At 41.7% G+C, this 24,493-nt stretch overlaps 1 protein-coding gene across 1 annotated transcript in view; it reads right to left on the reverse strand.

Annotated features, from left to right (window-relative positions):
* Positions 1–1,024: 1,024 nt before the first annotated feature.
* KCNU1 (potassium calcium-activated channel subfamily U member 1) overlaps positions 1,025–24,493 on the reverse strand; it is a 149,704-nt gene continuing 126,235 nt past the window's right edge. Inside the window, 6 exon segments of the mRNA XM_057303372.1 lie at positions 1,025–1,427; positions 4,921–5,054; positions 6,773–6,964; positions 14,361–14,500; positions 17,215–17,286; positions 23,362–23,548. Of these exon segments, the coding sequence (XP_057159355.1) occupies positions 1,025–1,427; positions 4,921–5,054; positions 6,773–6,964; positions 14,361–14,500; positions 17,215–17,286; positions 23,362–23,548 (1,128 nt within the window).

Consider the following 24,493-nt stretch of genomic DNA (forward strand, 5'->3'; position numbering starts at 1 on the left):
GATGTGATCACTTGCTAGTGAAGTATACTCATTTGGATGCATTCATACTAAAAATTTACTCATTATCTGAAATTCAAATTTAACTGGGTATCCTTTCTTTTATCTAGCAACCCTATTTGTGACATAGTTTCTTCCTTTGTAGAATGGAGGTAATAACACCAAATCAGCAAAGATGTTGTTAAAAATGTCAAGGATATCATAAACATTATTTAAAATAATGTATTAGAAATGTGGCTTACTATTTTCTTTTACCCATCCTGTATTTATAACTCAAGAAGGTATTGCTTACAAAGACCACCCATTGGGAGTAAATGGTTCATTTTGGAACATGGGAAATGTTTTATACCTTTTATGCTATGAGGTCTTTATTCTCATATTAGAGAATTTGGAAGGCCACCTGACTTTACCTAGGCACTCCATCCCGGGATACTCTAATATTCATTCTTGTGCCGGGCATAAAGCTAGGTCTTAGTTATACACAAACTGGTTTCTAATTTAAACTAACATCTCCCTATCTGATCTTTCTCACCTCCTATAGAAAAAAGTGAAGAAAGAGAAAGCATGAAGAATAAAAGGAGGAGATAATATACTAGTTTACTATTTGCCTGCTTGAAGATAAAGAATGTAAGATTCTTTATTTCTCATCTTCTGTGTCTAAGTCCTTCTCTCTTTTTTTTTTTTTTTTTTTAAATCTTGATGGCTTATATCCCCTGACTGAATGAACCCAACAAGTACGGAAGGACCTCTTTAACACAGCTCAATCTAACATGTTTTCTGCTCAGGTGACACGGAGCAATGAATTTTCTTACAGAGCATTCATCATGCATTTCTTTATTGATCACTCCAGATCCAGTGGGATTAGATCAGACTTTTGTCTCTCCCCACTATGGGCTTGCTGATCCACCAGTAAGCAATGGGCACAAAAGTGGCATGCTTCCGTTTTTATATTCCTGTTCAAAGTCACCATCTCTGGAGATGCTTTACAAGAAGCAAGCTAGGGGCTTGTGGAGAATATCAACAGGCCTTAGTTTGGTTTTGAAGCAGGGGAATTCTCCTCAGTGATTTCCTTCATTTTTTCCTTCCCATTTTCTTTCATGGTTTCAGTTACACCTAAATGTCTCTGGGGTGATAGTTTACTGCTCTGAGTCCATACCGCTTGCTTAGAATCACTAACGGAAATAGTTTTTGGCTCCAAATAATGAACGGATGTAGTCAAAGGCTGTGTTGTAGTCCAGTCGACTGGGTCAACGGTAGAAGAATGATTTACGTTTGTAGGCTTCTCTGAGGTTGGCACTATATTTATCATTTCATATGGACTCTGAGATGAAGTATCCAATTTGAAATAAGAAGTGCTGGAAGGGATGGCACAAAACACGAGATCCGAGGTCAGGAGCTTAAAGTTATTGGCTGGCCGGGTGATCACAAACCTGTAAGAAAAGCCAAAGATGACTCCCGAGCCTCTGCAGCCAGACGGTTGTGGCTACAGGCAATGGCCCAAGCAAGGAAGTCTTTCTGCTGGGCCAGAGGAGGAAATGTTTTTTGTTCTGCTTTGCTTCATTGGTTTCTGACTAAGAGTAAATACCTCTGGCACAGGGCAAAAGAAGTCCTAGACTAGGAATTAGGAGACTAACATTCACTCCTGCCTCTGAACGCAAGCATCTCTGACCTGAGTTCAGCATGGCATCTCCCTTCCTTGAGCCTTGCTCTGTTCATCATTTTAATGGGAGAGGGATAGGATGGAGATGTGGGGGCGCCTGGGTGGCTCAGTCATTAAGCGTCTGCCTTCGGCTCAGGGCGTGATCCCAGAGTCCTGGGATCAAGCCTCTCTCTGTTAAATAAATAAATAAAATCTTAAAAAAAAAAAAAAGAAAAAAAGGATGGAGATGTGGACTGACTGATCTCTAATGGTCTTTTGGACTCCAGGTTTCCCTGCTTTTAATATCCACTACACTAATGAATTCAGTTGGCCCAATATTGAGCATTTGACCAAGCTTTATCAAAATCAGAAGATTACATACATTCCAGCCATTTCCATTCTAGCTTAGGCTTACCCTAATACTTATGCCACCAACTTTCACATACAATGTAGTGTGGCCAGTGGGGGAGAAGAATGTTAACCTGAAGTTTTATTTGAAATTTTGACTAGTAAGCAAATAGTGAATGTCAATGAGTCTTAAAGAACACCCAGAGCCTGACCTGCATAAAAAGACTTCATAGGGAAGCAGGATGCCTTAGCATAGTATTAGGCACATAGCAAATCCTCAATAAATGTGAGTTAATTAACACACCAGCGTTCATGTCAGAACATTGAGGCAGAAGAACCTTTCATGCCTTTCATCCGGCATTTCTTCATTGCTGCCCCAAGTGGTCACCTCTTCTTTCCTGAACTACCATCTCAGGGCACCTCTGACCTCATTTCACTGAATAATCTTCCCCCTTTTATTTTCCCCACTGAGTCCCCTGTAATGTCTATAATAGTTCAAGCAAGACCTACTGTAGTCATATACTCCCTGTGAAACAGAAATATCATTTCCTTCCTGGAGGTCCTCTCAAGTATGGGCTGCACATTCTTCCAATTACCAAGCTCCATGGGTTTTCTGGAGGCATTGGAGCAAGGGCATGGAGTTCAGGCAGAGAGAGAGAGAAGCCAGCATCATTCATGCTTCCCGGTGCTGCTTCCAGAACATCACTGCTGCCTCAGTGTCTTTGTGATTAATGCTCTACAGCTGTATCATCCTCCCTCTCGATTCATCGGTGTCATCTACAGACCTCCATGTTTATTTAGGCCTCTGGCACTTGGGACACTTTTTCTTTCAAACTCTAGCACCACTATCATCTCATGTGCCTACAGTGCTTATGTGGCTTACAATTCTCACAGCCAGGCACATTTCCACTATCCAATGATCTTACCTTCAAACCACTTTCTTGGCCACATACTGGATGTTATCATTTCTTGACATACACCGCCACTAAGATCTTATGCTTCCATAAATCGCTCTCTGGCTGCACTTCCCATCATTCTTTCTCCTTTCATTCCTGTACTCTGAGTATATCCACTCTTTAACTTCATCAGGATTTTCAACCCTTTGTCCTTCCGAGTCTGGTATGCTTCTACAAACCCTTTCTTCCACAATAATCCCTTTCTTCCATTCTTCTCAGGAGCTAACCTACACTTGGATCTCTCAACCCTTTGTCCTTCCGAGTCTGGTATGCTTCTACAAACCCTTTCTTCCACAATAATCCCTTTCTTCCATTCTTCTCAGGAGCTAACCTACACTTGGATCTCTTTCTCAACTCCCTGTAATGCTTCCTTCATCTTTTCTCTCAGCAATGGCTATATCTGTGCTTCATGAAGAAATCCTGTTGTTACATACAAATTCCTTTGAACACAGTCCTCACCTATGGCTATGTTTGCCTTGGCACCCATTCTTTTCCTTCCTTTCTCTGATAAGTAGAAAAGTCTTCTTTCCATTCAAGAATACCCCACTTTGAGTATCTTGGTTTCTTTCCCCTTAGAAAGGAGAACAAGTTTCTTTCAATCTTCTTCCACTCTACTGTTTTTAATTTCTCCTTCTTCTATAGAATCCTGTTCATTCCCACTGTGAGGATCTTAGTTCGGATCTATATTACTGTGTTGTCTGTAGATTCCACACTCTCTTTTCCCCCTCCTGCCCTCCACATGCATTTCCTTAATGTTGTCCTACACTGTGGTCAGATTGCTCTTTCAACTGAAATCTGAGCATATCACTCTCTTAATTTATAGGTGTAAAACACAGTGGGCTAGAAATGAGGCAGTCAATAAACATTTACCCAATAAGTACAGCAGAAAACAAGTGAATCTTTCCAATGTGGACAGTGGCTTTCATCTTTAAGAAGTCACATAGACAAGCTGATACAGCCACTCTGGAAAACAGTATGGAAGTTCCTCAAGATGTTAAAGATAGAGCTACCCTATGACCCATCAATTGCACTACTAGGTATTTACCCCAAAGATACAGATTTAGTAAAAAGAAGGGGCACATGCACTCCAATGCTCATAGTGGCAATGTCCACAATAGCCAAAATGTGGAAGGATCTGAGATGTCCTTCAACAGATGAATGGATAAAGAAGATGTGGTCCATATATACAATGGAATATTACTCAGCCATCAGAAAGGATAAATACCCACCATTTGCACTGACATGGATGGAACTGGAGGGGATTATGCTAAGTGAAATAAGTCAATCAGAGAAAGACAATTATCATGTGGTTTCACGCATATGTGAAACATAAGGAATAGAGTGGAGGACCACAGGGGAAGGGAGGGAAAACTGAATGGGAAGAAATCAGAAAGGGAGACAAACCATGAGAGACTCTGGACTCTGGGAACCAAAGTGAGGGTTATAGAAGGGAAGGGGGTGGGGAAATGGGGTGACCTGGTGATGGGTATTAAGGAAGGCATGTGTTGGGATGAGCTCTGGGTGTTATATGTAACTAATGAATCATTGAACACTACATCAAAGACTAATGATGTACTATATGTCAGCTAACTGAACATAATAAAAATAAATAAATAAATAAATAAACAAACCAGAAGAAGAAGAAGAAGAAGAAGAAGAAGAAGAAGAAGAAGAAGAAGAAGAAGAAGAAGAAGTCGTCACATAGACATGGATGAGGAGTAAGTTACAAAAGAGCCCTGGTTTGAAATCTGGATCTACATCTCAGGTTTCACTGGGAACACAGACACCATTCTCTTTACATGGTCACTATTAATTGGATCATCAGTTCATTCATGTTATTTACACCCAGATTCCTTCTTCCTACATCACTGTCTACTTCCCCTGGACCCTTCTTTGTAATTATGGACCCTGAGCTCTGGACTTCTCTTTCACATTGAATACAGTAGCTTTGGCTCTTATGCTTGGATAGATGGGTAGCACTCTTCAAGCAAGCATACTTCCCTTTTTTGTTCCGGCTTGTTCTCCTCCTCATCTATCATGCGGTATAAACCAAGGCACAGGATTCCAAAATTATCTAACGAGCCACAGAACACTTGGCCAAATGTGTTTCTTGGCTGGGGAGAAAAGAGAAAAACATGTATCTGTTGGTACTTTAATTAAGAAATAACAAGCAATTGCTGGAAAATTATTGTCTTTCCTTGTAGTCAAATTTTGGAAGACCCAAAAGTCATTTCCTAATATCTTTTATGGTGGCAGTGTCAAGTAGGAAATTAGGCTTAAGATAAGTTTTGAGCATCTAATCCCAGTAACTATTTTTATCATTGTGGTCTTTCAAGAGTGTCTTATGGGTGTGGCGTAGTGTGTGGTTATGCTAGCTTTTATTACTACTGCTACTTTGGTAACCATTAAAGAAATAACAATGAGTAAAAGATTGGGAAATTCAGTTTTCAAGCTGTCTAATGGGTTGGGATGTTCAGTGACTTCCAAAGAGTGATGATCTTATCCTACTCTACCACAGTTTACAGTCCCAAGCATTCCTCTTGGCACTGCTCTCAGGCTATAGCCAACAAGGGCACGATGGGTAGACAACAGGGTCAAAGCATCAGCAAATGGATTCAATGAAGTCACGTGAGAACAATTTGTTTTGTTATGTGATTCCCTAGGGTAGAGAACAAAGTGAGGACAACATACAAATGGAGAGAGGAAGGAGAGCAATGTTGACCAGTCCACTGTCGTCTCTGATACTGACAAGAAGTTGCCAGTGGCAGTTGTCCTGGACTTATAGTCACTCACAACTCAATCTCGGGTGAGGAGCCCAGGACCACAGAAATGCAAAGGACCAGAGTGCGCTAAAGGAACTTTGCCATGTTGTTTGCACCTGGAATTCAGATGTACAGAGCATGGGGTTTTCCCTTTTTGGCAGTATCTATCAAGACGTGTCAGGTGCAGAGACCTGGAAGAGCCTGCTCCGTGTAAAGGGGGCTCTGCTGATGTCCCCTGAACAAACAAAAAATATTTCCTTAAAATGCCCTGCTCTGGACCACCAGTAGAGAGCTAAATGTCATGTCAACAAAAGCTAAACCAAAAGGCACTGATAAGTACATGACTCATTCCCAGGCTGGACGACTCTGTGATCCCCAAAACACCCAGATGCCGCAATGGTTATGCCATAATGACCTTTTCCCCTTGCCATAATCTACTGCTCACTGGCTCAGTGGGCTTAGAAAATTCAAGCATTTTCCACTGGCTAGTCTTAAACCCAAACACAGAACCCTTCTGTCTGATTTAGGCTGACATGATCAGATTTCTTTATCAGCTCATAGGAAGAGTGAGCAGAGCCAGGGTCAGATGGCCTTGGAGGGTCCCCTGCTTTTCCAGTGGGACACAATGTGGCCTCAGGCAAGTCCTGGTTTCTCTGAGTCTCGGCTTCTTGATCTGTTCAGTGCAATTAATAACAATGCCTATCATACAAATCCTTGGACAGATTAAGTAAACAACAACACGAAGCAGACAGGCACACGGAACACGCTCAGTAAATATTAGTTATTATAATAATTATTCTCAGATGCTTCCTGCACACTTGCATTTTTTTATCTGGAAGATGAGGTTAATAATACCTGCCTTACCTACCTCCTGGAATTGTAAAAAAATAAATAGGATACATGAAAATGCACTTTAAATTCTAAAATACTCTAAGAATACAAGGTTGTATTAGCTTTTGCTCTTATTTCTACGCAATAGGCCATCTAGGAACCCAAACAGCCCGCATCATTTTCAGAAACCCAGCGTGGTAAGGAAGTGGGAACCTTTATTATGATAGGAGCTGACTTACTTGAATGTCTGACAAAATGGTTTCATTTAAGGACAGAAGACCCAGCTTACACCGTGTTCTTCCAGACATAACTGAAGTGCAGCTGTGGGTCAGCGCACAGGTATTCTTATCCAAATGTTGTTCCAGCTGAGAACTTATCCCCCCTGTCACCAGCATCTGAAGTAATTCCAGGACATGATAATTGTAGAAGGCCTGGAAAACAAGGATAAGCCACACGCAAAGTCAGAAGAGCCAGCACAGACACCGTGGAGATTGAGGGGGCATCGCTGGAGACTTAGGGGGCATTGCAATTTGAAATGGATCCAGCGAGGCAAAACAGGGTCTCTCATTATCATTGTTAAAATCAACTAAAAGCTCTCAGTTCAGGTAGGGCACTGGGTTAGGCAAAGTACAGAGAAAATAACACTGACCCAGTTGCTGCTCCCTCTGCGCTTACACTGTGGCAGAAGAAGATAATGGGTAATGATGCTAATACCCAGGATGCTCCTCTTCCAAAAATAACCAGAGGAGTATGTTGGGCCATGTTGATACCTTAGTAATCATCAACATATATTTAAAACTATGTATTTAATGTGACTTCTTTAGATTTTTCCTTAGGGCACTACCGACATTATTATTGTCATCTAACTGAATCTTCTGGATGTGAATCTACTTATATTCCTTTTGATTGTGACCTACTTGAGGACAGGTATTGGCTTGGGTCTTATTAATATTTAGGTCTCCCACAGCTCTTGTGTCCTATACAAATTATAGGTGTTGAATAAATTAATGGAATTTTGGAATCTTTGGCATCAAAATGAAACCAAAGGAGGACAAGTGGGACAACTTATTTTGAAACTACTTTGAGTCTGAATAACCCTAGCTATGTTCTGAAACTACCTTCCCAAAGGATTCCTACCATATTTAGTGTAAACTAGGCATTGGCATACATTTAATAGCACTGTGTTACCATTAGATTTCCCCAAATGTATTGAATACATAGTGTTTTAAATGTTCAACCTTCTGTTTTATCTGAACTAGGCTTTTGCTCCAGTAGACATGAGAATTTTTATGTTCATATATCACCTATACAAAAGTCAATGCTTTTGTTTTTATTAAAAATAATAAGAATGACCTCAACTGTTACAGTCAGAAATTTTGCCGTTCACTTTCTCTAAATTCAGGGACTTGTCTTCTGCAGACTGAATTATGATAGGGGCCTGTTTACTAGTCTTCCTATCTTGTTTTTCTTCTTACTTGCATTCTTTGTTCAAAATGTTTCCAGAGAGATTCTCCAGGACACAAATCAGATCATGCCGTCTACCTCCTCAAACCTTCCATGTCATACTCCTGCTGTGAAACCAAGCTCACCTGCTCCATGAATGGTGCCCTTCAGTGCACAACAGTCCATCTGTTGCCCAAGCAATATATTTACTCCTTCATGCCTTTGCTTTGGAATATCTGACTGATTGCTCATCAGATCTATGGCTGCTAAACTCTATGCTGGTCTCATCAGAAAGAAGTTTTCCTTTCTTTGTGATCCCACAGCCACTGGCGTTTGCTCCATTTCATCCTTCTGTATTTTATAGTTGGTAGTTTGTCTGAAACACACCTGACTTTGAATCTTGGACTGGCGTGTCCTAGCTGAGTACTTAGGCAATTCGTGTGCTTTCTCAGAAACAGTTTTATAACCTTTAAAGTTGACGTGATAAAACCATCTTGGAGCCTTGTTTGTGGGATGAAATGAGATATACCACACACATTACTAAATTCTGTTCTCATGTATCGGGATCTCCTGGAAGGATATTCCACGCGAGTGTAGATTTCTGAGATATAAGATCTGCTGGATCAGAATATATGGAAAGGAGTGGGAATCAGAAATTTTAAGACCACCTCTGATGATTCTTCCATGTGGTTGGTGCTCAGATCACCCTCCAGGTCAACACTTTCTTAAATGCTATGGTCTTTCAGAGGACAGACTTTGTCTGTTTAAAACTCATGTGCTCAGGGGCGCATTCAACAAGGCAGGTGATCAACAGCTGCAAGAATATTGACTACAACTGGCAGTCAATTTTTAACGAATAAACATATATTGCTCATAAAATGTAGAAGCCATTGGGACAAGAGAGTCTAGGAAATAATATAAGCTATATGAATTAAGAGAGAATAACAGGAAAATAAGTTTTAAAATAGTTTTTAGGTTAAAAGATGACTTCAAATGCCTTTTCCTCCCTAATGTCCTGACTGAAGGGATCCCCTGACTGACGGTCTCCTTCTTATTTCTTCTTTGTTCCATTCTGCTACCACCCAGAAGGGTGCTTATGGAATCAGCTCCCTGAAATCCAGGCGTGAACGGGGAATATAAATCCAGATTGAGCCACAATCCGTTTAAGAACAAGTGACCATACTGTAGAATGATCAAACATAATGCTATTTGAATAATTCTCCACTGATTAAAGAAAAGGTGTAAATTCTAGGGTTATCCTGGTGTCAAGGGCTTTAGGGAAACATGTACTTTACATATTTAACTGAGAAGCTTAGCTTTTGAATATATCATTTCTTCAGTTCTGACATCAAAAGGATTGCAATTCTATATTGGGGAAAATAAAGGGATTTACATGTCACCCTTACTCCATGAGCTCATCTAGTATTCTTATTATTCAGGGTTCTATCATATTGGTCTCTTTCTTTTTTCCTCTATTCTATCCTCCCTCCCTTCTCGCCTTCCCTCCCTTCCTCCATCCTCTCTTTTCCTTTTTCTTTCTCAAGAAAATACAAAAGTCTAAATGTGCTTCAAATATTTTAAGACCTTTAAACTTGGATAGTGTTTCTGATATAATCAGATTTACCAGAATTTGGACTTCCAGGGTTAGAAAATGTTGCAGCCCAGAGTGTTTTAACTTTTAGCTACAATGAAGCTGGAGGTCTCTCTCACAACTTACACTATTACTTAATAACCTAGATACTAACATCCTGGATACTAGTTGCTTTTTATTCTGAAAATCTAATCTCAAAGGGCCTTAAAACCAAACATTCTCTGAGAAGTACTTCAGAGAATGAGAATACATGGTAGGAAAACTGCAACTAACCATCTGAGTAACCTTAAGGGAGTCATGTAACTTCTGTGAGCCTCAATTTCCTCACTTGTAAGGAAACCGTTCCCTACATTTATGTTCTGTTCTGAAGTTCTATAGTTATAAAACTGTATAGGAATCCTGCTTACGGACCTGAGTGTCTCTCCATATATTTTTTATAACATTAAGCTGATAAAGGATTAAAAGTGAATCTGAATTCTATTTTCTAATGATATGTTTTCCCATTTGGGGCAGGAGTTTACAGTAGTCTACCAGAGGCTATTTGAGGCCCTAGTGTCGACTATAGCAGATTTGGAGGGAAATAGTATTATTTTATGTTGTAAAAAAAACCATCACAGGTCTATCAGGGGATAGAATGAAAAACTACATGAAATCCAAAACAAAACTTCAGTAAAAGCAGTGACGACTTCACAACACATTATTCAGGCTTCGTTTTATCCTTGGGACTTGCACATGTCATTCCTTTGTGTTCAGTAAGGGGGAATGGAGAGAAAACGGGAGAAGTCAGAGTCAAGACTGGTGATCTCATCTTGTTTCTGACTTGGCTGAGGTGTTAGTCACCTTTTTCCTTAGGGGGTCTGTTCTGAATGCATCTATATTCCCCCTTGCACTTCTGTGTAGTATGGGCATCAGGGAAGCAGACTTGGGAGCAATGGAAAACAGATCTCTTGGTGCACTGAGCAGGGCAGCAGGTTGGAAGAACCTCCTGGAATGTGTTCTTCGGGAAGGGGAATTATGGGACAAAAGGCACATGCAAAATGGGGCAGGATGGTGGACTCCTGTCTCTCATACAGGACTCCTGACTGGAAACTGGAAATCCGTCTCAGAAGAGAGAACAGAATTCTGGTCCTTTCATTTTATGCCTCCATCTCTGTTGGTCATATATTCTAACTTCTAGGGAGTGGTCTTCCAAATCTTGTTAATAACAGAAATCCTCCTTCACATCAAATCCTAGGCAGAAGCCTCACACACAGCACAGATTAAAGCAGTTGTTCCGACTGGGGGGACGGGGGCAGGCAGGGGGCCCAATGAGGTGGGTGCATCCTGGGCTCCTCCCTGCTTGTCTGCTGGGGCGGGGAGAGTCCTTTAAGCAAAACTTGAAAATCAATGCACTGGAAGGATACTTATAATCACAGAAAGATTTCTGGAAGGACAGAGGGCTATGACAGCGAGCTCTGCCTCTGGAATCATAGAAAGTGGCGTAAAAAAAAACCAGCCTGTCATCTGTAAGTGCTGTGACTTTGGCACTCTATTTATCATGCTAAAGCCTCGGATTCTTGATCTGTAAAATGAGGCTCATAATTGTATTCTCCTAACTGGGTTGAAAGAAGAATTAAACAAGGTATTGTAGCAAAGCCCTTGGCCCAAAGTAAGTGCTTCAGAGATGTTAGTACTCTTCCTATCACACTAATTGCTCTGATTACTAATATTATCCCAACAAGAAAATCTATTGGAAGAAGTTATCTCGAGGTCTGTGTTGGGAAAGACCCGGAGGTGTGATCTGCGGGCAGAGAACTGTGATCATTAGTGGCACCTGCCATGGGATTGTGTTAAAGGAAGTGATAACCATGGAGCCCACAACTGCCGTCCTAACTTTAAGGGGAGACCAAGATCTTTGCCTTTCTCCCCCACTTCTCAGCAAGAAGATGCTCCAAAATGTATGGAGAATAAACTGGAGTGCTGACGAATGTATTCTGTGGCAACCGTAGTGGTGGCTCCCAGACGTTTTCAGTGCCAAAGGATAAATGGTCTCTTCTCTGAGGCCACTGCTCTCATTTCCATGAGACCAGTAAGGTCAGGAGGCCAGCCAAGAGCAAGTGATACCCAGAAGACTCGAAATGATAGAATTGGGGGCCCAGACCTGGCCCATGGGCTCTTCTTTCTGTGTGGCTGGACAATGGGAAGTCACCCCCTGCTTAGAAAGCCAAGTGGGGGGTGCCTGGGTGGCTCAGTCATTAAGCGTCTCCCACTCCCCCTGCTGGTGTTTCCTCTCTAGCTATATCTCTGTCCAATAAATAAATAAAATCTTAAAACAAAACAAAACAAAACAAAAAAACACTTCTCAATGTTAAAGAAGCTAAGTTTAAAAAAAAAAGAAAGAAAGAAAGAAAGAAAGAAAGAAAGAAAGAAAGAAAGAAAGAAAGAAAGCCAAGTGCACCCAGTACCACCAGACCTAGGGGTAAGGGAATCAAGAGTGGGCAGTATGACCTGATCGTTTTCAAAGGTCTGGTTCAGCCCATCGTGGCCAGAGATTTGGGAGTGGAGCTCTCCATAGTATTAGAGCGTGTTCGTTGCGTTGTGCCATGAATCATTAAGGATTCAAGAGCTGAGGCAGAAGGCCACTAGGCAGATATGCAGAGGGTCAAGATCCAAGCCAGCCCCCTTGACAGAAAGGCTTGCCCTGAAGCTCCACGGCTATGCCTGTGACCTTATGTGACCCTCCCCTGGATCAGGTACAGTGTGTGGATTTTCTCTCTCTCACAGATCTCACTGCGGGGCTCAGGAAAGACTCCTGAGTTTTCACATAGCTTATTTCCTTTTCCCGGAGGACTAGGGTGTCCTCTCCTGCTGAGAAGCCCACTGATATGATATCTGAAGGCAGCCTGGGAGGCAGGGGCTCCTCCTTAGTGCGGTCACAGGATCTGTGCGGAGTGGGGAGAGGGCCAGCTCCCGGCTCTCATGACCACGTTCGTGTTTCCTATGCTGGCTGACGCTATGTGTGCATTTTTTCTTAGGTCTACTCTCCCAGCCCTCTCTGCCCATCCAGCACTTCCCACTAGTTCTAAACAGAGTCTGCGACTTTGTTCCTACCTCTGGGGGCCAGTGGAGTTTAATTAAGGCACCAGTTTAATTAAAGGCACAAAGCTGCCTGCCATCTAGGGGTCTCTGAGGAGAACTGGGACCTTAACCCCATTTAAAATGTATCCTGTAGACAGGTCCAGTTCATGGAAAGTCACCTCCTGCCTGATACTCCAGTCATTAATTACTGGCAAAGTACCTGACATATCAATGACAGTGATAAAACCCTTTCCCTGATAGAGCCACCTTCCCAGAAAAGTCACCTGACTTGACTCCTGGCTCAGTCAAGGCTGAGTGCTGCTGAACCCTTTAGGAAATTCATTGTCTACCACCTTGTTTAATGTTGAATTCTCACTGACATACTTTTATCCCTCTGAGAGCTCGATGGGATTTATGAGACCCCACCCCCACTCACACCCCCCAGGCAACATAATCTCCTCAGGACCAGCGGCACTGATGCCATGAGGACTGCATGTGTGGCCCATCCACACTCCCCTAAAGGTGCAAACTGTGCCTTTGAGGCACCCCACAGTTCAGGAATGATGCCCCTTCCACATGGAATTACAGAGGGCTGCAAGTTTATCAAACTGTGTTCAGAGCCCTGTGCGTCTGTACACTGAGATTCAGCCAGGCTTCAGCCCTTCCCTTGGAAAATCTGGGGCGGAGTCTAGGAGGACATAGGTAACAAGGATTTCCTTTGGAGGAGTTCATGTGGCCATTTATGAATGGCTACATACAGATTTTGTGTTTTGGTCCAATTTCTTGAACATACCAAGAGTGCTTGCACCTCACTGCCTTTTCCCTTCTTCCCTCTGCGCGGAGTGTTTCTTCCCCCCAAAGATCAGAACAGCGTGTACTCTTCTCCTCCGGAGCTGAACCCCCATGCCACCATGCCGGTGCTGCCTTCCTCCCCTGGCCATGCTATTGAAACTTTCAGCTCCTTTCCTAACCCCTGTATTTCTCATCTCACGGTCCCTTAGCCTTCTATATATCTAACATGGCACATATGTTCCTTATTTATCATGTTTCTGTTAATCTCCTCCACGAGCCTGAGCTCCACATGGGCACAGACGTTGGTCTGTTTCATCACCGCTGTACTCCCAGCACATAGAACAGTGTGCCCTGCGCAGAGTAGGTATTTATGCAGTGAATTAGCTCTTCTTACGGAAATACCATAGTCTAGGCAAGGGACCTGCTCAGAGGCTAAAGAGGAGCTGAGAGCTGAAGAGCAACCACGTACTCAAAAACACACCCCAGGAGCGGGGCAGCCTAGAGGGAGGGTTGACTTAGCTCTGAACAAAGCTCATACTACCAAAGGCCAAAGATTTCCTTGGTCCCTGTGTCCCCTTATGGCTGATTTCTGCATAAGACGTTTCGGATATTTAGAGGAGAAAGCAGTGTCTTCTAAGCTCTGAAACCAGAGTGTGGTCTGCCAACATGCACTTGAAGCTAAAATGTAGGCACCTTGCTTTTTACGTGCTCACTCCTCCTGGTACCAAGTGTTCTGGTTCTAAGGGCCAGACACGTTTTTAATCTTGAAAGTGTGAAAATCTGGCTTCCCTTTCCAAGTAGTTGTGAAAAAAGATGAAATAATGTATGTGAACAAGCTTTTTTAGAAAATCAAAGAGAACTCTGAATTGTGAGGCATTCTCATCATTTCCCACAGCTTGAACCATCCTTTTTCCCCTCTGCAAGCTGCACTTAGCTGCACTTACTGTAGCCAGGAGGGAATCCAAGAAGTTGCCAGAAAAGACAGTGCCTGTGGAAAAGGACGTGCTGAGATGCAGGCTTGTTCCTGAGACGGTTTCATCCAGGCCACTCAGCTGTTCAATATAGTGAATATTAGAAGGGTTTTCTGCAAGGCAAAAGAAGAAAAAAGGAAAGAGAGGCAGACAAACTTAAGAATATAAGACTGCCATGCAAAGAAGGCCAAGGGGTGATCACTGAACGAAGAATTAGATGTCTACCCTGGGGTCAATGTGGGATCTCCCCTTACTTCAGTCTGTCTATCTATCTATCTATCTATCTATCTATCTATCTATCTATCAATCATCTATCTATCTATCTATCTATCTATCTATCTATCTATCATCTATCCTTTTTTCCCCCCAAGTATCTTCCCCCCCTAAACACATGTGTATCCTTTTTGGGTACCTTCATCATCAAGGATATATTCTTGCACCCCCAGCCCAGCTCCTCCAAACAACTGTCTCTAACGTTACCTTTATATAATTTATCTTTCAAACCAGGACACTTTTGGAAGTAAAAGGGGATATTCTTAATAACTGCACTGGGAAAACAGGTATAAATGGGAACATCTGATCACTCCAGTTACAGACATTTTTCATAATACTATGCCATAGATACCCTGGTATTTACTTGGGCTTTTAGAATTATCTAGGTCCAGAATAAGTTAAAGCAGTACCTCTCAAAATTTAATGTGCATATGAATCTCCTGGGGATTTTGTTATAACACAGATTCTGATTCACTGGGTCTAGGGGTGACAATGGAATTCTAGGAGTCCAGCAAGCTTCCAGATGCTGCTGATAAATGAACTCTGAGTAGCTGGGCTTAGAGAATCCTCCTAACTGGGGCTCATGTAGCAGTAGCCAAAGTAACCATTTGCATGTCTCTACTTGCCCCAGGCTGCAACTCAGATCCCTGCAGGAAGCCTCTGATGGGAATGCAACTGGTCACTGTTGGGAGTACAAACAGAAGCGCTGACTGCCTTTGTTCTAAGACTATTGTTTCAAAAATGTTTAAGTAGAAAATAGCATTGGAATATAGAGATAATATCTCCCACCAGAGCAAAGGGAATCATGCTTACTGCCCATTATAAAAGATTCTGGTTCCTGAAGCCCACGGTTCTTCTCCTATAAAGTAATCCATGGTGGGTACAGGTATCATTTGGCCCTTCTCACATCACCCTGTGGGAAGAAGGTCTTGGGCAAGCAACACAAAATTGATGATACTCTGGCTATGGCCATTGCTTTGAGTAATAAACTGTTCTTTATCTCTGACCCAGTGGTCTTATGTCTTCTGCCAGTGTCCATGAAACTGTGGCAGGTTACCTTGTTGGTTTGCAAGTAGCATAAGGTCTTACTTTCATCCTTCACAGTTCTTGACAGTCATATTACAGATCAAACCAAATCTACTGGGCATACGATGCAGAATACATTCTTAACTAAGATTGGATTATTCTTTAATTCTTTAAATTACTCTATGTTTTTATAAAAGGTGAGAAATGTATGATAATATCAACCCACATTTTTTATGCACATGTATTTTTTTCTCCTTGCATTGCCAACCCACAACATGCTCACATACCCCAGGAGCCCTTGTCCAAATCTTGCTGTGTCATCTTAAACTATTGGCTTCCACTTTCCTAGACATTTTCCTGCATGCCACGTTACATTCTGTACCAAAGTGCTGGCAGTCAGATTTGCAGTTCTCATGTCATCGTGACCCTTTCCAGCCAGCCAAAGAACAAAAAATTGAGTGAACTGACAGATGATTTGTTAGACTAATTTGACAAGGGCTGCCTGGTGCCAGCAAGTCTTTAGTTGAACCAAGCTCTGAGTCCCTGGAGAGTGACCAGATATACTTTGGGGCCAGTGAGAAGCTGGCTGGTCCCCTCCTGACCACTCCAACTTACATCACAGTCTTCTAATCAATGTCCTCAGTGTATATACACCTTGGGTTAAACATGGTTCAAAAGGACAGAAAAATAAAAATAAAAATAAAATGCAAATAAAAACTGTGGCTGACAGCTTCAGGTTCTAATCCCCTCCATTCCCCTCTTTCGTATCTTCCCCTTTTCTCATCAATTATTGTCATTATTAAATCCCAGTGTGTTCCCTGTTGCCTCCCAAACATATCCCCAAATGCACACAGGCACCCTCCATGCCTTCGGCACCCTTCTTTCTTCAGAGCTCCTCACATTTAGGAAAGTCTCATATGTGTGCATTTTCCGTTAAGGTGTTAGTGAGAGATAACAGCTTGTTCTGATGTGTTTCCATTTTAGAAGAGCACCACTCAGGGCCAGGATTAAGATGACACAAGGGAGACACCTCAGACACAAAATTTAAGGACCCCAGGAGTGAATGCCTCCTTAACATATGAATCCCGAGTGCCTCATTTGTGTCACCCTAATCCCAGCCCTGGTAGCACTACAGGAAAGGAAGCTGCCTGATTTAAAGTCCCATGATAGGTAGCTAAATGAGTATAGTGAGATCCTTCCTAGCGGTCCTCAAACTCATGGCTCCTCCCACAGATTTCCTCCAAACAAGACTGAGCCAGTTCTTGGTCTCCCTTTCCTGGTAACTGAACAAGAGGAAGAGGCAGATGTTATTCCTGCACCCTGACACCCAGATATACCAGGCTCTGCTTGATGATGTCACCAGTGAGATAAAAACCCAATGTAATGTCCGGTCAAACACTTAACGTTTTTCTGGGCCCCATTCTGATTCCTCAGTCCTTTGACTGTGGATTTTAAAAGGAATCTTAGGACATCAATTATGGATGACAAAGATTTCTCCTTTGCATTTTGTCCTTGAAACACAACTCACTCAGTTCGGTGAGGATGGGGATTCTTCGGTATTTTGTTTTCTCAGAAAATCTGAAGTACTCTGAAGTAATTTCTGTGGACACAGACAACAACAAAGAAGAAAGACGGCTTACAAAACTTGGCAAGGGTGGAGAAGCACACCATGTAAATTGGTGCTTCATCTTTTAAAAAAAAATTTTTATTAATAATAATTAATCCCTAGTTTTTGATGTAAAGTTCCATGATTCATTACTTGCATAAAGCACCCACTGCACCATGCAATACGTGCCCTCCTTAATACCCATCACCGGTCTGTCCCAGTCCCCCATACCCCTCCCCTCTGAAGCCCTCAGTTTGTTTCCCAGAGTCCATAGTCTCTCGTGGTTCATTGCCCCTCTGTTTACCCCCCCTTCATTCTTCCCTTCCTTCTCCTACCAATCTCCCTGCTATTTCTTATGTTCCATAAATGAGTGAAACCATATGATAATTGTCTTTCTCTGCTTGACTTATTTCACTTAGCATAATCTCCTCCAGTCCCGTCCATGTTGCTGCAAATGTTGGGTAGTCGTTCTTCCTGATGGCTGAGAAATATCCCATTGAATATATGGACCACATCTTCCATTCGTCTGTTGAAGGGCATCTTGGCTCCTTCCACAATTTAGCTATCGTGGATAGTGCTGCTATGAACATTGGGGTGCATATAGCCCTTGGGGCTTCATCTTAACAAAGTTACTCTCATGTCCAAATCCTTGTTTTTTTCTATATTTAGGGGAAAAATTGGGGCCTCCTCAGCATCTCTGTTTGAGAAGTGGTTTGTGTGTATGTGTGTGTTTGTGTGTATGTGTGTGTGTGTGTGTGTGTGTGTGTGTGTGTGTTTTAAATGGCACTTCAAGTGAACTATAAAAAAGGCAAAACTCAGCCAGTGGTTGCTTATTGACCACATTAGTAAAATATGATTATTCTCTGTGGAGTGGCAGTGCTGGGTGATGTCACAGGCAAGCAGTGCCTGAATCCACATCCATTTGTTTGCAGAATTTTCAGGAAACCATGAATAAATGGGGGGGAGGGGCTGCTCCACCAGTGCTTCTGGAGGCACTACAACTGGTTTCTGACTCCTAGTGCTCTTGGCCTCTTGGAAATGTTCTCTGGGTATTCAGGTGCACATGAAGCACTGCTCATGTCTTCTTTCTTCTTCTACAGAATTGGCTGCCTCCCACCCCTGGTTGGCCTGCCTCTAATCCTGAATGCTTTAGGAGTTCCTTAAAGATGGGCAGGGTGTCACTTGGAGCCTCTGAGCTTTGCTTTCAGTTTACAGACAGCATGCCCTCCTGCGTGAGGAGGTAAAGCCCTTCACTTTCCTCTGTGAGCCTCGACTCCACAAGATAGCAATGTCTAGCACCAGCCTGAAACACAGTGCTACCATGCAGGGAACCATGGACAGGTTCAAAAGCAGGCAAAACACCAGAGTTTTGGTCTCTAGGCTAAACTAAAAAAATGTAAAGAATGAAAAGGGAAGAGAGAAATGGGGAGCTGGGGTCCACTTAAAAAAGAAACATACACATAATGATCTCTTCAGAAGTGATGCCTTAAACCTGTTGGTTACCTTTCTTGAACATTTCTGAGAATGCTGTGTAACATGGACACACTACTGTGAAAGGCAAAAATTCTACTTATAATTAAAATTCCCTGCTGTCCTGGAAGACACTTTGCTGTTTACTGAGCCAGGCACATGGGAGGGGACGGAGTGAGATTGCGAGTGAATAGAGATGACAGTGGTGGTAAGATAGGCTGACAGGCAACAGGAGGGCTGCTGAGAAGGGGACAGGGGAAAAGAAATGACCCAGAAGGAGATTTTTTTTCAGAGGGAATGCTATATATTACAATATTTACCAGCTTCTCCCTCTCCCCAAGATGTTCAGTAAAAGAGGCACTTCTTGTTAATGCAGAGTAGAGCTGAATATATTTCTGAAAGCTGCTTAAATTCGGAGTCATGCTACAAGGTGGATTCGGGGTAAAACCTCGTGCTCCACAGGAAGGTCCCAACATATTTGGTTTATAGTTAGAACTGGCAAGGGCCTTAGGAATTTAGTAAACCTTCCAACTTCAGGTTGGGAGGTGGAAGACCAGAGGGCTAACCTTGTTCAGACAGCTATTTAAGAGGAAGGCTATATCACGGCTAGAGATCAGATATCCTAACTCATCGGTAAATCTTATTTGTAATAAGATCTGAATACCATCCAACTGTTTTTCCTAAAAAAAGTCTCTGGGATTTCCATAATGCAGGAAGATTGGGGGAACTAAGATTTACTTTATTCTCAGAACTGTGTAAGATGCTTTCTCTGCTCTATGCATCTTTCCTTCTTTCTTCCTTCTGCCAATATTTAAAGAAAGTCTTTTCCATGCTAGGACTGTGAAGAGTCCCTGTCCCAGTGGCAGTCTATGTGATGCAAATATGAAATATTTTCAGACGGTGATAAGTACTGTGGAAAAACCTAACTTTTAGGGGCCAATGACTGATGAGGGAAGGTGACTTTAGATAGGGTCTGAAGAGAATCCTCTCTGTTGTTGGAATGGAGTCCTGGGGGCTGAAGAGCTACCCAGGCAGAGGGAATGGGATAAAGGATCCAAGGAAGGAAAGAACCAGTATAAACAGGATGAAGTAGGAGAAAATTCAAACTCCCTACTGGCCTGCAAGACCCCAATGTGATTTTCCTATAATTGTCATGGGTCACGTTATAAGGTTTGAAGTAGGGAACTGACATTATCTACTAAATATTTATCAAAGATCCTTCTGGCTGCTGTGAGCAGTAGAAACTACAGACAGATCAGAATTTTACTAGAGTCATATCAAATCTGTGAATTCAGTATATATAGTCATATTACTTTGATCTCAAATGTTCTTATTGGGGGCAGACACATATATAACACTTGAAATAACGGCTTTGGACAGCAGCTGAAGGATGGCAACTGAATTTCTGCCTTAATTCTATCTTGTCTTGTAGAGCAATGGTTAATTTGAATATGTGACAGATCACAGCCTGGGTATATTTTACTAATGTCAATATTTTTGCTACCTAATAGTACATAGTATTATACCTGAAATCTTCCAGTCTGGCAGGGTGTTATTACAAAAGATTGCTTAATTGTAGATTACTACTGTACATTTAATTTCAGTAGCATATTAAGTTGTCAGACTTAATTACCATTATATGTTTAGATTATGCCACAGATTATTTAGTTCAGTACCTAGGTTTGCCAACCTGTTCTTCCTGTGACGTGACAAGGCAGCAATTAGAGCGTCACTGGAAAACCTAAAGTTTCCCATGGAAATGTCCAGGAGGGCTGGCATTCTTACAGATCTTTCAGAGAGTCCTCACTCTGCTGTCCCCAACCCACAACATCTCTTGGTGAATCACTGTATGGAATAGCCTTGGTGGTCCAAGTTGGCCTTCATATGTAAGTTTATCGTGACTGAAGATGTGGGAAAGCCCACTGATCCCACAAAGGTCTTACCAGATATGCAAGGGCAAGGTTTCCGATCTTGGTACTATTAACATTTGGGGCCCAAAAGTTTGTTTGTTTGTTTGAAACTATGTGGGGCTGTCCTGTGCACTGTAGGATGTCTACCAACATCTCTGACCTCTACTGATTAGCTGCCAATAGCATCCCCTCAAGTTGTGATAACCAAAACTGTCTCCAGACATTGTCAGATGACCTCTGAGGGCAAAATTGTCCCTGGTTGATAACCACTGTCCTAGAGGAAAGGAAAGCGAACTGCCCATTGGCTAGTCTTAGGTTGGCGCTCAGCATGCAAGATGTTCTCTGCCTCTTAGCAGAATTGCACAATCCTTTATACTGTCAGTTCTTAGGAAGCATGTATTCCCACTGCCACTTCTTAAGGATGGTACAAGAGGAGTATTAACATGAAATGGGAAGAATGGTTAAGAGAACCAAACAGGCTGTCTGAGGATTGGGAATTTCTATATATAAACTCCAGGTAGATTCCTACAATGCCAGAGTAATTGATGAAATTTTTGAGTAATGATCCTTTGCTCTTCATGAGTTCATAATGTGACTTCACTGATGCTATGGAGCCAGGGAAGCAGACTCTATGCCTTTTGTCAGGTGGTGCAGTAGAGCCTGACTAGATCTGCGTTTCCTGGTTACACAAATGGGTGTGATGATATCCATAAAAGAAATGGTGCAAGGCCTACACAATACATTTTTCTCTAAACTTTCACTTTTATCTTTGGGGAAAGCACCTACTCATACTTCATAATGATTGAAATACTTTGATATTCCTTCATTTTCTTCTGCCTCCTTTCCAATTCTTTCTCCCCCCCCTCCCTTTACCTTCTTCTACCAGTTCATCTTTCTCCTTTCAGGGAAACCTTTCAACCTATAATAAGAATACATGGCACATGATACAAGTACAACATTGTTTTGTTGAATTAATAAATAAATGAAAGGATTAAAATTACTAGATATAAAGGAAACCAGAATTAAATTCACAGGTTTCTATCTTTCTAGCCTATATGAGATGTGAAACTTAAGTAAAACAATAGGAAGGACAAGTCACCCAAATGATTAACTAGATGGCCAATGTCAGTTTACCCCAGGGTTATGTTATGTGAGCATTTTCATTTGTATATTGATGGTATTGACTTTAAAGTGAATACTTCTTCTCTGTCCAATCATAGAAAGATGTAGGCATGGTGGACTTACACACACACCTACTCACACACATATCTTGTGTAGATCTGAGTGCTAACTGCTAAGCTAAGGATTTATGTGCAGAACACATCATTTTTAGATTTGCTCAGCAGTGATATGGCTCATACCTCCTTAGTCTGGATTTTCATGACAATCTGCTATTCATAAAGTGCTTTGTTATTAGTCTGCTTTGCAAAACACCCTGAAACTCTGGGTGGCAAAAGGGCTTTCGTTGCTTAGGAAGGGTGTCTCGAGAAGCTGGTTCAGTTCACCTACCAAAGATTAGGCTAGATTACTCACTCACTCTTTTGGCCCAAGATCCTTCTATTTTCTTACCTAGCAACAGTGGCCTAGGAGTTAGAGTTCTTTTGGTTTCCTAATTTGATCCACGCACATTTTTATTCACAACCATAATCATGAAGGCCTTGCAATTCCTGTGATGTCTGACCACTCCAAGTTCCATGCACAGTGGAACAGCTGTGCTCAGCAGCTGCACGGCCAGAGGACTGAGTTCCTGATCCTGAGGATTGACACCCCCAAGGGAAATGGCTGGATTGAGGGGACCCCAATGATGATTTACTTTTATTTTTTGAGTTGAAAATCTGTTTTAGATACAGAAAATTCTCCACTAATAGTACTTTCACATTAGGTTGAATGTCTAGTAGTCAATTTTAGAAATAGATTAATGTATAAGTCTTTTCCTATCTGGGGGGAGAAGGGAAACCACAATTTTTAGTGGGAATTTACCTCAAACACTTGGGTACAGTGAAATGTGTGGCTTACTGGCTCATTTGCTTCAGTTCATTAGGTATGTGGTAAGCATTTAAGTGACCATAATTGTACTAGGCACTAAGAGGAATACAGAAGGGGAAAAGACCTGATCTCCATCCTGAATAGATCCTGCTTCTCACCATCTCTTTCCAATCTGAAGCTTTAATATGACATTTTTAGTCTATGGAAGTTGGAAGAGACCATAGAGATAGTCTTCTAAAGTTCATAAATTGAAAGCATCTTAAAAGAGTAAAAGAGAATTATACTTCATTCTCTCAAACATAAAACTAGGAACAGTAGTTGAACATCTCTAAGATCCACTGAGAATTGATACTACTACTACTAAATATTATTAATTATAATAATATGCCAATTTCTATGTTAACTAATATTTAGTTAATAAAAAAAACAGCACTAAAAATACAGTGATTTTTCTTAAAATGGGAAAACAGTGTTACATGCATTCCATTTAGAAGATAGAAATAGTTTTTCATTTGACTTAGGATTACCAAGGACTTAACTCTCTGATACTTCTTTTATAGGACTCTCATAGTTGGGAGGGGTCTTTGAGGATATCTGGTCCAACCTCTCCTCCTCCCCATGATCAAAGCACTTCAGAGAGGAGTTAATTCTCTTTCCTTATTCCATTCTCTCTAGCCTCCTTCTATCAGGAAGTTGTTCTTACGTGATTCTTCAGGTGTCTGGGCAGAGCAGCTAATCCTCAGTGATCCAATGTTGAGTGTGGCCATGATGGTCTCTGTGTCTACCAAAGCTGGGTTGCTTGATGCCTTGGATGAGGAGGATAAAACAGCACACATGCAACATTCCTCTAGGTTGGCTGCACGGAGGTCTTCAGGAAAGAGTGCAGATCCCTAATGAGAAAAAACCCAGTAGAGGAGGGACTTCTCAGATGGAGGAATTTTATGGCATGGTTCGTGGTGATAGCTCTTTGTGGGTGATGCAATTTTTGAGGCAAAGCCTCTCCAGCCTTCACTGACTTGGTTTTAAGACTTAGTTTCCTGATATCTGAACACATGTAGACTCATTGATCATTAATATCTTAGTGTGACTAAATTTCACAGACCCTTTCCTGAGACCAAGTCTGGATGAGCCAAAGGAGGGTGCAGAGGGAGGAGTTTACATCCATTCAGATGATTCAAGTGGGAGAAGTAAAGTAGGGATAACAGTAGGGGTAGAAAGAAACATTCAGAGAAAGGGTAAGTTATGGGTCTAAAGGCAAATTTTTCATCCCCACAATTTTGTATGCTGCTGACCTTTCCTATACCTCTGGCTTAACTAGCATAGTGGTGGTTGCTTCGTTCCCAATTTGATGGAGAAATAGGGATAGACCTTGTCCTGCCTTCAGGTAGCTTAGATTTGAAAACCAGTCATTCTAACACTAGCTGGACCTAGATATTTCTGGTCCTTTCCCTGTTTTCCTTTCTATGGCCTAGAGAAGGATACAGTACAGAGAACTTTATGGTAGCTTTTTAAAAAAGCAAATGAAATTTGCTCCTTGTGAGAACCATTTTTGAAATTTGAACAATATTACACATTGCCAGCATTATTTCATGAAAAAATTACATGCTTTGGGTGCATTTCACACTGTACATACTTTTTTTTTAAAATCCAGGGTAATAGTGGCATACAATGGCATATAGGTATATAAAGGTTCAGAGAAAATACAATTACAACTAAAATGCCCCATATGCATAATGGATCCATTCCTCAGAAATGTAAACATAATTCATCCTTCTCATACATCTATCAAGGACCATGTGGCATTATGTGTTCCATAAAAGATGTGTCTTCAGAAA

The sequence above is a fragment of the Ursus arctos genome, unplaced genomic scaffold (genome assembly GCF_023065955.2).
Source record: "Ursus arctos isolate Adak ecotype North America unplaced genomic scaffold, UrsArc2.0 scaffold_27, whole genome shotgun sequence".
Taxonomy (NCBI): domain Eukaryota; kingdom Metazoa; phylum Chordata; class Mammalia; order Carnivora; family Ursidae; genus Ursus; species Ursus arctos.